The sequence below is a fragment of the Gastrolobium bilobum genome, unplaced genomic scaffold (assembly GCF_033153095.1).
Source record: "Gastrolobium bilobum isolate Gb01-03AN ecotype WA unplaced genomic scaffold, APGP_CSIRO_Gbil_v1 utg1505, whole genome shotgun sequence".
NCBI classification, from domain to species: domain Eukaryota; kingdom Viridiplantae; phylum Streptophyta; class Magnoliopsida; order Fabales; family Fabaceae; genus Gastrolobium; species Gastrolobium bilobum.
The window spans coordinates 1-15181 of NW_026897785.1; the positions used below are offsets into that span (position 1 = coordinate 1).

The 15181-nt window shown below is 35.6% G+C and overlaps 1 protein-coding gene across 1 annotated transcript; it reads right to left on the bottom strand.

Moving 5' to 3' along the window:
* Positions 1-250: 250 nt before the first annotated feature.
* On the bottom strand, positions 251-14606 carry LOC133310315 (uncharacterized; the record flags this gene model as incomplete). Its single annotated transcript, XM_061511231.1, has 9 exons — positions 14519-14606; positions 3163-3385; positions 2840-3000; positions 2579-2724; positions 2404-2466; positions 2203-2306; positions 1351-1504; positions 1232-1274; positions 251-442 (listed from the first exon to the last, which is right to left on the bottom strand). Coding segments are annotated over exons 1-9 (1174 nt in total), but the record flags the coding sequence as incomplete, so codon positions are not given.
* Between the last annotated feature and the right edge of the window lie 575 nt (positions 14607-15181).

Consider the following 15181-nt stretch of genomic DNA (forward strand, 5'->3'; position numbering starts at 1 on the left):
CCTGACTATTTCAGCCAAAAACATCAATTGCTTTGATTTTGATCTACTTACTACTAAAGTTTTGCTTAATCAGTTCCACAAAATCAAGATACCATTATAAGCCAGTATAAGAATAAGATTCTGCCTACCTCAGCCAAAAGTTCAATTTCTTTGATCTATTTATTAGTAAAGAACTTGCTTGATTCACCAGGAAAACAAAAATCTTGCTAGGATAATCATATATCAGAAAGATTCAAACATGGAACAATACCTTTCACCGGAGAGTCAGACCATGCAGATCTTTTAGGACTACTCCACATTTTTCCTTTAGGAGTTGACTTGCTAAGGAATTCAGCACGGCCACGTGTTCCTCTCACCCACAGCAGCGAGTGATCATCATTTCCTGAAGTTCCATACCTACATGAAATCATAATGGCATTTTTAAAAGTGGAAGACTTGAAGCCTTGAATGACAAACAATGACCAAAAAAAATAGAGGAACAATTTTAGGGCAGTCATACAGATATCTAAACAGTCAAAGACCAGCATATGTTAGTGAATCTCACTCCCTCTTGGTTCCTTTACTATCTAAAATGGAAAAATTGATTACAATGTTCAATTATATAAACCGTGAGCATTTCCTACAATTAGATTATGGGCTTTAAATTCTATAAAAGCAATATACAACAATTCATGAAAACATCCAAAATGCCTTATTAACAAGTTGTCAGCAATGAGCATCATGATTTCATGACAACCATCTCATCTAATGTTCCTTGGACAAAACCACCATCATGAAGAAACATTCAGGTTAGCTGGCAGAACAAATTGGATGAAACTAGGTAAATATGGCAAACATTTCCAGTAAATAGTTAAATCTCAATTCACATAAATAGTTACATCTCATCAGCATCAACTCAATTATTCATGGATTCAACAGACAATTTTACCATGAAAATCAAGTAAATAGACAATAACAGCATCTGTACCAATCAAAGCGACTTTATAAAAAATATTACCAAGCTGAGCGACTTTCAGAAAATTTATCAATCTATGCCATTTTTGTTTTGCATTTTTTAAAACTATTTTCTTACTATTTATATTTTATATTTAACTATTTTTATTATTTTCGTTTTCGTTTTTCAAAATAATCATTTCATTATTATAACTATAGTTTATTTCATTCATTTTTGAATCAGAATATTTTCTCCATACAGAAAAATTATTCATCTTCAAATTTGCATGCAACTAACAACAATAATTTACACAAGTTAATCCACGATGACCTAGCATAACCTGTCATATATGACAGGATGAACGTTAGATAACAACAATAGTTTATTGCACATTCCCTATTTATATAAATGCAAACCTGCGAAACCAAGGTGGCTCCAACAGTGCGCATTGCCCATTTCACAAACTGAGCGACCCCAGCATCCACACCGCCATCTTCTTTCGAAAGAATAAATCTCCTAAGACCCCAGTAGCCTAAAGCAGCTCCAGCCAAGAGGATACCCAGTAGTACAAAAATGGCAACCCGTAAACCATTGAAGAAAATAATTTTATTAAAGAGAATTTAAGATATGTCTGATAGACAAGCCAAATCCCATAGGATGGAAAACAGTTGATAACATATATCTGACAGACAGGCAAAGATGGCCAGCAATCAGCAAGAGTTATGCAGCATGAAATGAAGGGACCACAGAAAGGGGAACAGGGAGGGTGGAAAGTGAAAGCTACAATGTAACCACCAACCAGGGACTAGCCATTGGCGAATGACAGTTAGGGCAAACATCAGGGCGACAAGCATATATAGAAAGGTTGAGCTTGTTCCAGAAAATTAAATAATTATATTTGAAAAGATGAAGTCATTTTCACCCCTTTACCAGCTATTTTCTGTTGACTGCAAATATTTTTTGCTAGCCCAAAGAAAGAAATAACATTTGTCAAAAGTTATTCAAAAGGAAACAAAAAAAGCCACCTCATTATAAGGTAAGGGAGAATTTAAAAGAGTGAGTTATTGACTGCAAAAACAAAATGTTACAAATGTGTCCCAGAATGTTAGCTCGTCATACATAAGAAAAAAATGTATGAGTCTAAAGAAAAAGCCAACAAAAAGGATTAGGAATCCAGAAGTGTCTATAGATGTTAACCATTCAGCCAGTATTGTATGACAGAACATATAAATACAGATATGTACCAAGTTATCCAAAAAAGAAAGAGAGATATACTTACTGGAATGTGCATCTCTTCACTCATCCCAAAACTTTGAAGAATTGAATTTATGAACACGGAGAATTGGTGCAAAAGGAATGACCCAGCTCCAAGCTGAAACAGCACATAGTAATAATATTAACAGTGATAATATTTGCATGAAACATGAAGAGCTGCAAGGGAACAATGACCAAAATTAAATCAAACTTACCACTGAACCATATATGGTAAGGTAAAAGATATTTTTCCTTCCAGTTGGCAATAATTTCATGCCCTATATCATAATTATAAGAAATTAGTTAGAAAACATGTTAAACAACCAAGGAAAAATTAAAAGAAATGAAACAAAATGAAATTCATATATAATAAGAAAGTAAATTGTATACCTGAAAAAGAAGGATTATAACAACAAGAAAGATCCCTATAGCCATTGAACTGGTATAATAAAATGGAACCCAACTGCTAATAATTGGAGCCAACAACAGCAGTATCAATCCCAATGCAAGACATACAAGGCGCCATTGCTGAAAATCTGCAAAGTTTTTGTGTAACATATAAATAAGCCCCAAAATTTTGAAAAAAGAAACCACAAAGGGAAGAGACAATAGAATAATTTTCCCAACTCTTATGAGATGGAAGAAACAAACCTTCTTCAAGGGAAACTGTAACAGAAGAACCCAACATTCCAGCATTCATCCTCACATCAACATATCTAGTTTCATAAGGTGACATGACAGCATTCCAGATCCCCTTCTGAATACTCGTCCATTCATCCTTTTCACACTGACACCATCCAAGTGCATTATTCCTGCACATACTTTATAAATAAGAAATGGCAATCTTGATAGACTTTGAAAGAAGTTGAAACTAGAAGAGAGTGCATACCAAGCATGCACATGAGATGAGGGGGTGTAGTGACAGCAAATAAATAAAGAATACTACGTACAGTATGTCCAAGTTATGTACTTACCTGTGGAAACAAACCTGAATTTTGTTATGTAACCTCTCTGGGATCGCAGCAGATGGAGCCAAAGTAATGTGGAATGAACTAGCATAGCTCCCAAGTTTCAATCTTGAGATACCAGACACTTGAACACGCTCACATCGTAAAATATCTTTAACACCATGAGCAGCTGAATCCCCAGAAAGTGGGGAAGGGGAGATATCCAAAACTGGCCTTTCAATATCAACACCTGCAGTTGTAATGTGCGGAGATTATTTTCAAATGCAAAAACGACAGGGAAAAGAGTACAAGAACAAAGTAATTAATTTACCGAACACAATTATGGAAAATTCAGTGAACAATTTGATATAACATACAACTAGCTACCCATATACACAAAGATAAGTGATTTTTTTTCTTGTGAATATAAGGAGTACAAGCACAGAAAAAAGAAGACTAACAATTCTAACCTTTGAGTTGGAGTGAGTCATGGTGATTGGCAAGTGAGGAAGAAAAGAAAAAGCAGTGTAGAGGAGAAGGAACCCATGACTCTGTGATGGAAGACACAACAATGTGAATCGCAGGTCCTCTAATGGTGTTTCTCTCAAACACTTGAAACACACAAGGAGTTCTCTGAATATACCTCTTTGTATATCTTTTAACATTCAAGCCTTACATTCAAATGATTTACATGGTACTATTTAAAAGCAATAGCAAATAACTAGAAATACTAATGACTAACTTAGGAAATCTAAACACATTAATGACTACTTCTTAGAAACACACTCATTAATGTCCACTAACAAATTCCTAAGGGACACACCTCTTCACCACAAAACCTTTCATTTTCTATTTTCTTTTATTCAAATAAAGTTTAAAACCCAACAAAACTCCTCCTTAAACTTTAATATCTCTACCATCCTTCATTCCCATCTTCTTCTTGCAATTTTCAAACAACAACGTCGGCAGGGGCTTTGTAAAAATATCTCCAACTTGATCTCGGCTTGCAACGTGAGTGAGCTCCACTTTTCCTTCTTTGACTTGATCTCGGATGAAATGAAACCTGACATCAATATGCTTACTCCTCTCATGATTGATCGGGTTCTTTGCTAACTCGATCACAGACTTGTTGTCAACTCGGATTTCGGTTGCCCCGACTTGCCCTTGCTCCAGCTTGCTTAGTAAATTCCTTAGCCATATTGCATGGCAAACACACCAAGATGCCGCAACATACTCGGCTTCACATGTAGACAGGGTCACAATGGGTTCCTTTTTTGATACCCACGTGAAAGTCGTGTTTCCCACGAAAAGCACATAGCCAGCCGTGCTCTTTCTATCATCAACATCTCTGCACCAATCACTGTCTGAATAACCCGTCAACTTGTATTTGTCCGACTTCGAGTAATGAAGTCCTTGTGAGATTGTTCCCTTCACATATATCAGAATTCTCTTAGCCGCCTTCCAGTGAGTGTACCTCGGGTCTTCCATAAATCGACTTATGATCCCAACACTCAGACACAGATCCGGCCTCGTACACGTCAAGTACCTCAGACTTCCAACTAGACTTCGGTAGTAACTCGGATCAACTCTCTCTCCTCCATCATACTTTGAAAGTTTCAACCCGGGTTCCATTGGCGTTGAAACCGGGTTGCAGTCTGTCATTTTAAACTTCTCTAAAATTCCTTTTGCATAGGCTTCCTGAGAGACGAAGATCCCGGATTTGTCTTGTCTGACCTCCAGACCAAGAAAATACCTCATCAGACCGAGATCCGTCATCTTGAATTCTTCCGTCATTTTCTTCTTGAAGTCTTTTATCATTCTTTCATCATTACCCAGAAAAATTAAGTCATCAACATATAAGGCAACAAGTAAAATTTTACCTTCCTTCTTCTTTACATAGAGAGCATGTTCATATGGACACTGCTCAAATCCATCCTTTTGAAGTAATTGTCAATTCTTGTGTTCCAGGCTCTTGGGGCCTGCTTCAACCCATACAAGGCTTTCTTCAGTCTCAACACTTTTCTTTCTTGTCCGGCTTTCATGAATCCCGGAGGTTGTTCCAGATATACCTCCTCTTCGAGTACTCCATTTAAGAATGCCGACTTCACATCCATCTGATAGATCGGCCATCCGAATTGGGCTGCTTGAGAGATCAACAGCCTGATTGTCTCCATTCTTGCTACGGGTGCGAACACCTCGTCATAATCAATGTCGGCCTTCTGCCTATACCCTTTCGCCACTAGCCGGGCTTTGTATCTTTCGATCTCCCCCTTAGCGTTCATTTTCTTCTTGTAGACCCATTTCACACCAATGGGCCGACTTCCTCTGGGCAGCTCGGCTAACTCCCACGTCTTGTTCTTTTCTATCGCCTTTATTTCCTCCTCCATGGCTGATTGCCATTTCTCATCTCGGATTGCTTCTTCAAAACTTACTTCTTCAAAATCTGCCAACAGACATACCAAGTGTGCTTCACTGGTGGAATCATACAAATCTTGTAGACTCCTCAATCTCGGTTGTCTCTGCTCTTCATCACTATCTAAGTCATTCGGATTCTCAGGAATCCGGGTCGAAGGTTGTCCGACCTCAATTGATTTTAGTCCGGGTTCCATATTGACCCCGGATGGACTACTCCAGTCCCATCCATCTTCCTCATTCACTTTTACATCTCGGCTCACCAACACCTTTTTATTGACGGGGTCCAGCAACTTGTACCCCTTCGTCTTCTCATCATAGCCAATAAACACATACTTCTTACTTTTATCTTCTAGCTTTGTCCTCAATTGATCTGGTATGTGTGCATACGCAACACTACCAAAAATCTTGAAATGAGCCACTGATGGCTTTAGACCACTCCATGCTTCTTGTGGAGTTTTATCATTCACACTTGAGTGCGGACATCGGTTTTGCACGTACACGGCACATTGCACGGCTTCTCCCCAGAACTCCTTTGGCATGTTCTTCGTTTTTAGCATAGATCGGACCATATCCAGGATAGTCCGGTTCTTTCTCTCAGCTACTCCATTCTGCTGGGGCGAGTACGGAGCGGTCAGGAACCGCCTTATCCCATGTTCTTCACAATACTTCTTGAAAGCTATTGACACGTACTCCCCACCTCGGTCTGAGCGGACCGACTTGATGTATCTTCCAGTACCATTCTCTATCATTGTTTTAAAACTCCTGAATGCCTCTAGCACCTCGGATTTTTCCTTCAAAAAATATACCCAAGTCTTTCGACTGAAATCATCAATAAAAGTTACAAAATATTTCTTACCACTGAAGGAACCCGGATTAATGGGTCCACACAGGTCGGTATGGATCAACTCCAGGGGCTGCTTAGCTCGGTATCTTGCCATCCTTTGGAACGGGCTTCTCGCATGTTTTCCCAATACGCAGTCCTCGCAAAATCTTCCTTCAGAATTAATCTTCGGTAGTCCCACTACCATGTCCTTCTTCATCATCTCGGTCAGACCACCATAATGAAGGTGTCCAAACCGTCTATGCCACAAGTCCATCTTATCTTCTACCCCGGCTTGCAGACAGCCGACCTCCATGCTCCTTAGACTCAGCTTGTACATTCTGTTCTTTTCCATCTGAACTCGGGCTATCAGACGCCCTTGTTTGTCTTTCAACAGTAGAACTCGGTCTGTCATTAGAACCGAGTAACCCTTCTCCATCAGCTGTCCAATGCTCAATATGTTACTTTTGAGCTCGGGCACGTAATACACGTCCCGGATTGTACCAACTCGTCCATCCTTTTGCAAGAAACAGATCGTACCTCGGCCCTTTACTTCAATTTTGGACGCGTCTCCAAAAGAGACATGTCCGGCTTCCACCGTCTTCAACTCCTTAAACAGGTGTTTGTAACCACACATGTGATTACTGGCACCGGTATCCAAATACCACTCCGTCTCATTCTTTGAACTGGTTTCACCATGGGCTAGCATAAGAACTCCTCCATCTCCTTCTACAGCAAGGTTTGAAGCCTCGTCAACTCTTCTTTCATCTCGGCAATCCTTAGCGAAATGCCCAACTCGGCCACAGTTGTAACACTTGTCCGAGTTGCAATCTCTCGAGTAATGGCCATACTTGCCACACTTGTAACATTCCACATTTGTTTGATTTGACCACCGGCCTCTTCCACCTCGGCCACGTCCTCTTCCTCTCTGACTCGATTCAGCTCTTTCTTCATTTTTCACCTCATGACCTCGGCCACGACCACCTCGGCCACTTCCACGTCCAGCCCGTCCACGACCTCTACCTCGGACATTTTGAGAATAGAGCGTCTTCTCATCTTTAATGGTTGCTTTTGTCTGGAGTGCTTGCTCCAGCGACTCCTCCTTTTTCTTCTTCTTGCGCTGCTCATGCGCCTCAAGGGAACCTGCTAGCTCTTCAACAGAAAGCGTAGTCAAGTCCTTCGACTCCTCAATTGCACATACCACGTTTTCGAAGTCGTCTGTCAACGACCTGAGAATCTTTTCAACAACTCTAGTCTCAGATAATTCCTCACCATTCTGCTTTAACTGATTCACCACGGCTTGAACGCGGGTGATGAACTCGGATACACCCTCTGAATCTTTCATCTTCATGCCTTCCAACTCGCCACGTAGAGTTTGAAGTCGGACCTGCTTTACTCGGTCAGCACCTTTATAGACATTTTCCAAGATGTCCCATGCTTCCTTAGACGTCGTTGCTCCTGCTATCTTCTCAAATCCGGACTCGTCTACAGCTCGGAAAAGCGTGTATAAGGCTGACTTGTCCTTCGCACGCGTCTCTTTCAACGCCTTGGTTTGAGCTGCTGTAAATCCTGCAGTGGTTGCAGGTTCAGCAAAACCGTCCTGAACAACATCCCAAGCATCCTGGGATCCGAACAACGCCTTCATCTGGATACTCCAATTCACGTAATTCGCCTTTGTCAGGCGGGGCAACGACATACTGGAAGTGCTCACACTCTCCATAACTCAAGCTCTAATACCAATTTGTGAATCGCAGGTCCTCTAATGGTGTTTCTCTCAAACACTTGAAACACACAAGGAGTTCTCTGAATATACCTCTTTGTATATCTTTTAACATCCAAGCCTTACATTCAAATGATTTACATGGTACTATTTAAAAGCAATAGCAAATAACTAGAAATACTAATGACTAACTTAGGAAATCTAAACACATTAATGACTACTTCTTAGAAAATTTAAACTCATTAATGTCCACTAACAAATTCCTAAGGGACACACCTCTTCACCACAAAACCTTTCATTTTCTATTTTCTTTTATTCAAATAAAGTTTAAAACCCAACAAACAATAACCAGCGCTCTTCTTTTGCTGCTATTTATTGATTGAATTTTCACCGCGTTGCGTTTGTTTAAGGCAACAATCTTGTTTACACGGGCAATTGATTTTGGAAATGCCTACACTACACACACAATATGAACACATTGCGTCATCAATTCAAATATAACAAATAATCTCTTTGCATAAATGACTGGACAAATAAGTGAATCCATCCTTGAAAATTAGGGTTTCATATGGAGTATTTTTTTAGTTTGTGTAACTCTTGCGCTGTGATTTCAATTGCTTTTATGGAGTGTCTTTGGATAGAAATGATGACATGTAATATGCATAATGGTATGAGTAGCTAACTATACAACTAAGATATTTTTATTGACGTTGACATAGCAATTTTTTTTTTTTTGGCATTGTATTATGTAATTTCTAGCAGTTTCTTGTCATTAAATTTTATTTCACACTAATGTAATTTATATATTGATAATACCCAGAAAAATGTTAACATTGACTTAGAAAATGAATTTGGTTATATTAACTTAAAGTTACAGGAATTACATTGTAACAATTGAAATAATGGGAATCAAGATGAAATTTGAGTGAAGTTGAAAGGATTAGAAGTATGATTATATTTTTTTTAGAAGTATAAAGAGTGTGATTTCCCGACAATTTTGTTTTCCCATTCATTTTTAAATTCAAACTCGAGACATTAAGAAAAAAAACTTAACAAATTGGTGAGTAATATAATGATTAAATTGATAACTACCAAATAGAAAAAGAATCAACTCAAAGTGGGTTGATCTAGCTGTTGTTGGCTAGGCTCCAGGATGTAATCGTGTCAATGAAGTGGAAAAGGTTCGAATCTCGGAGGCATCCACCCACTTGGGGAGGACTTTACCGGAAACAACTTTCCGACGAGGAGTGGTTGCACACTTTGCCACTATTTTTGTAATAAAAAAAGAAAAGAAAAAGAGCTAGAATAATGGAGGAATATCAAATTGGTACTTCACAAAACTTTAAAAAGCTTAGGTTTCAGGCTTTTTTTTAGTCTTAACTTTCTCCCATCAAATTCTCTTGGCACAAACAGAGATCATCATGAAAAAATAAATTGATGTAATCTGTTTAGAGATTAAAGTCACAAATTCCTTTTCTTTTTTTCAATAAAAGGAAATTTCACATAAGAAAGAAATTGCAGGAGCAACTGATAGTATACCCTCTTAAAGAGAACACAAACCAAAACAAAGAAACTAAATGAAAAGCACATCAGGGAGAATAAACCTATCCTGCCAATCCGTTTGAATATCTAACAAAGAAACCCCACTAAATAGCTACTAGGTGAGCACCATAAAGAAGCTAAGACTATTTTATCCAACAGAAACGGAAATGGCAAGAAATAACGATAAAAAATTCTAGATTTTTTGTATGACCATTGGCACCAAATCACCGCATATATTGCACATAATCAAAGGACGTTGCCTTCTTTACTCCTCCGTAAACCTATAAACTGGCATATGAGAAATTTCTCCAACCTGTGAGGAATCCAGTCTATACAAATTAAACAGTAATATATTTGAACTAGACATATGCCATGACTGTCTGAACTAGATAAACCCTTGTCTATTGCAACTGCACAGGTCTCGTAGGATTTGATATTAAACTGGATTCAATTAATTGCTCGTTGCTGGTTCAGTTTTGTTTTGTAGGTACGCTGTTATGCTATGAAATTGTCCAAAATCATACTCGTAGTCATTAATTGCCTTACCGTGATTTTTCATTTTCTCTTTTTGTAGCTAATGGGTCTGGATTAAATTTTGGGTCAATGGGTCAATTATTAAAATAAGTCAAGTCTAAAGCTGACCCAAATAAAAGTGGGTCAGTATTTAAACCAGTTAAAAAAAAACAGATATTTATGGATCAGGTCAAGGTCAGACAAGGGCAGGACAGATGAACTAATTTTTTGCACATCCCTAGATATACCTTACTTAATGGAGCAATGAAATGATGTAGAATTTAAATAATAATAATAAAAAAAAAGGTTTCGTTGGGGTGGGGGACGGTGCTCGAACCCGTTGGGATCCTTGGGCGGAACCAAATGCCCCTTTGTGGTAAAATCTTCCTACCAAATACCAAATAGATGAAAAACATATGGGAAACCCTATATGGGTCAAAGAACCTACATATATATCAATGTAAGGTTGTATATAATCAAACTTATTGAGTTTGGAACAAGTAATTGTTTTTATGTTTAAAGCATTAACAAGCTCTGAAAATCAAACGGGTTAGTATCTATTTAGAATTTACATTTGTAGAGTTAAAAACTAGATTTTTTTTACTAGAGATTTTTTTTTTTTTTGCGAGAGCGTTTAGACCGTTGCGGTTTGGGATGTAATATCATCGTTTTTTGATTTATCTCTTGATGCGCAGATGTTGTGCAGAATCTCCTTATGTATGATTTCCCTTCACAATCCGATCTCCTCCGTGTCATGGCAAGAATTCACAAACTATCCTCAAGGGAAAAGAGGAAATGTGTGAGCACTTTTTCAAATCTGAACTTACTTAGATGCTGATGACTTAAGTGGTAGTATTTATATGAATACTAATAAACCCTAACCCTAAGCTCTTTTGGGCTCTAGGCTTTTTGGGCTCTTCTCAGATTCTTAGCCCAATTGTGATCAAGTAAAAGAGCACAAACCCAATAATTTTGAAGGAAAAAAAAATTTCTCATAAACATTAGTCTCTGTAGCAATTTGAAAAGAATGATGCTATTTCATATAAATTATTTCTAATAACTAGTTTCGTTAATCAAAGATATTGGGATGATAAGCATGGAAAATTTACTTGCCAACAACTATAAATTTAAGTGGTACGGAGCTTATTTCCATTAATTAGATATCTCGAGTTTGAGACTGAAAATGGAGAAAATAATTTTAGAAGAGCTGCCTCAAATTCGACAGTGTTGCAATTGGACTAATTGAATTACTGATAAACCGGTAGATAAGTAATAATAATCTTGAATAAAATGTATTCCCTTTTGATGTTAAAAATAACATTTAGTGATTTGTGAATGATAACTATCTTGTAAATCAAATTCTACTAAAAGGGGTGACAGTTTGACAATCATATAAGATATGGAGAAGATATATTTACCACCAAAAAAGTTTACCACATTTACAACCAACCTAATCACCGTTGATTTTCGTCAATCTAACGGTTATAATTTATTGAAAATTATTGGGTCACATTTATTAATAATTATTAATTCTCAATAAATCCAATAAATTATAACCATTAGATTGACAGAAATCAACGGTGATTAGGTTGGTTGTAAAGTGATAAACTTTTGTAGTGGTAAGTATATCCTGCCCATAAAATATAAAGAAAGTTGCCGTAATTTTCAAAATTTGGAGCCAATCATGTGTAATTAAGGAAAATTTAAGGGAAGAATAGCGTAATTTTCTCTAATTAATTACATTTGTTGTTTGTTAAACAATACCCGTGCATTTTTACAATTTAAGATTTTTTTAATGAAGTTCTTGACGTTAGATTATCATTATAATTTTTTAAAATGTGAGTTGATTCAAAAAACATCTCATTAATTATTTTTTAAATCATAGCAATTTTAAAAGTGTAAATTTGTTTTTAAATAAACCTCAAATGTTAGATAATCTTATACAACGACCTTAAAAGTTCTTTTCTTTTTGAAAAAAAAATCAACTCTATCATCATGTTAAATTTCTATTAGTATTTTAACTATAGGAATCAAATTTATAAAATACCGAAATTATATGTATTTATTTACAAAATTATAAAATGTATGAGATTCGAGGAAAAAAAAATCTTATACAAATAAGACATGACCTTGACTTTACTTACAGAGATTATATCGTGATATTATATTTAATTTAATTTCATAAATAAAAGAGGAGGGAATGATATAATTAAAGTCACTCTTACATCATTCAATATTTTTTCATTGGATGATTTTATCTCAAAATCTACCATAAAAGTTTCTATCATATAAATTGTATTTATAAGATATTACATTAATGCAAAATTATTTAATACTCTATTGATATATATCAAGATTAATATGATATATATCAAGATATTACATCATTGTTCTCCCGCACTCCGAATTAGTCTCATAGCCGACTCAAAGAGTCGAAGCTCGTGGGGATACCGGAGGGAGCCAACTCGTCTCAAAGAGATAATTAGGGTTGGGTAACTCCAAAAAAAAAAAGATTAATATGATATATTCGGAAAAATATTTATTCTTTTAAAGGATAATCATTTTACAAATTTTTATTACAAATTTTTGCAAATTATATTATATACTCCCGGAAGTACATATTGTAATCTAATGTTCTTCCAGGAATACATTGTGTAGTTTGTAAGAGTTTGTAAATAAAAAATTTGTCAATATAACCCTCCTCATTTAAATTATATTAAATACAGAGCACCTGAGCAGGCAGTACCAATAAGAAATATATTTTTATTAAATATTTTTTAATTTATTAAAAAAAAATTATACAAGAGAAAATTAAACACATAACCTAATACAACTTACTTAAATCTCTTACCAAAAATATTTTAATTTTTAAATAGGTCCAAATTACAAATTGTAGCTCGGGTCAAATTATAATTTTAACTCGGGCTAAATTATAATTAATTATATATAATAAATATAATTTGTTAAAATTTACCTCGAGTCGAGACCACACCTAAAATGTACGTGGCTTCGCCGCTGAATTATATATCGTTTAAAAATACAAATACCAAACCCATATACTTGCGGAATGTATGAAAATAAAGACTATTTGATTATATTCTCACTGTTTTCCAAATTTTATTAAGTTTTTTATACAACTAATGAGATGAAAAAAAAACTCCCTATATTGGATTCTTTGAATTAAATACAGACAACAAAAAAACGAAATCATTATTACAAAAAATAAAACGAAATCATTGTTGCTATTTGTGAGCTTTCACAAAGCTTCAATGGTGGAATCCGGTTTCGAGCGGGTCGACCCGTCGAAGATAGAAGAAAATATTACAATGGAGAAATCTCAAATAATTCTACGGGTTAGGGTGAGATTGTGCGAGAGATATCCTACTTATAATTCTCACTAAAAAATCTCACAAAATCTACACCAATAGAAAATTCATTAAAATCGTTAGATTTTTGCATACCATGAGATTATTTTTAGTTTGTTTAAAATTCTTATTGAAGACCAGTGGATTTGTACGGACTCTAAAATAATCTTTTAAAATCCTAATCGAATACCACGTGACTTTTTTTCAATCTTTTAAAATCCTAATTGAATACAAATGTATTTTTTTGTCCAAAAACAGTCCATTAAAATACTTTGAAATCCCAATCCAATACATCTCCTTATAAATCCACATTGTCTTTCAAATCTTATAAATTCTATTAAAATATTTTAAATTCCAATCCTACAAAATCTTGATTATAAAGATATTTTACTATATAAAAGATATTTTATATCCTGCAGTTGTATGTTATATCAAATTGTTCACTGAATTTTCCATACTTCTTCGGTAAATTAATTACTTTGTTCTTGTACTCTTTTCCCTGTCGTTTTTGCATTTGAAAACAATCTCCGCACATTACAACTGCAGGTATTGATATTGAAAGGCCAGTTTTGGATATCTCCCCTAATCCACTTTCTGGGGATTCAGCTGCTCATGGTGTTAAAGATATTTTACTATGTGAGCGTGTTCAATTCACATCTTTACAATCTTGAGATACCAGACACCTTGAACACGCTCACATAGTAAAATATCTTTAACACCATGAGCAGCTGAATCCCCAGAAAGTGGGGTAGGGGAGATATCCAAAACTGGCCTTTCAATATCAATACATGCAGTTGTAATGTGCGAAGATTATTTTCAAATGCAAAAACGACAGGGAAAAGAGTACAAGAACAAAGTAATTAATTTACCGAACACAAGTATGGAAAATTCAGTGAACAATTTGATATAACATACAACTAGCTACCCATATACACAAAGATAAGTGATTTTTGTTCTTGTGAATATAAGGAGTACAACCACAGAAAAAAGAAGACTAACAATTCTAACCTTTGAGTTGGAGTGAGTCATGGTGATTGGCAAGTGAGGAAGAAAAGAAGAAGAAAAGAAAAAGCAGTGTAGAGGAGAAGGAACCCATGACTCTGTGATGGAAGACACAACAATAACCAGCGCTCTTCTTTTGCTGCTATTTATTGATTGAATTTTCACCGCGTTGCGTTTGTTTAAGGCAACAATCTTGTTTACGCGGGCAATTGATTTTGGAAATGCCTACACTACACACACAATATGAACACACTGCGTCGTTAAATACCGCCATATATTTTGGAAAATTATTCTCAATTAAGAAATAAATCATTGTTAATTGAGAGTGATAACAGGATAATGATTTCCTCTTTTTTTTAATAATGATTTCGTTTTTTTGTTGTCTGTATTTAATTTAAAGAATCAATATAGGGAGATTTATTTTTTCATCACATTATTTGTATAAAAAACTTATAAAATTTGGAAAACAGTGAGAATATAATCAAATAGTCTTTATTTTCATATATTCCGCAAGTACACGGGTCCGGAGGGTATATTGAATTTTAGGATTTGTTTTTAAAAAAATTGAAATAAAAAATCTTTTACATTTTAAAAGATTATTTAAAATTGAAGAGACTTTAAAGATTTTTTTAAAAACTTTTTTTATAATCAAGATTTTGTAAGATTGGA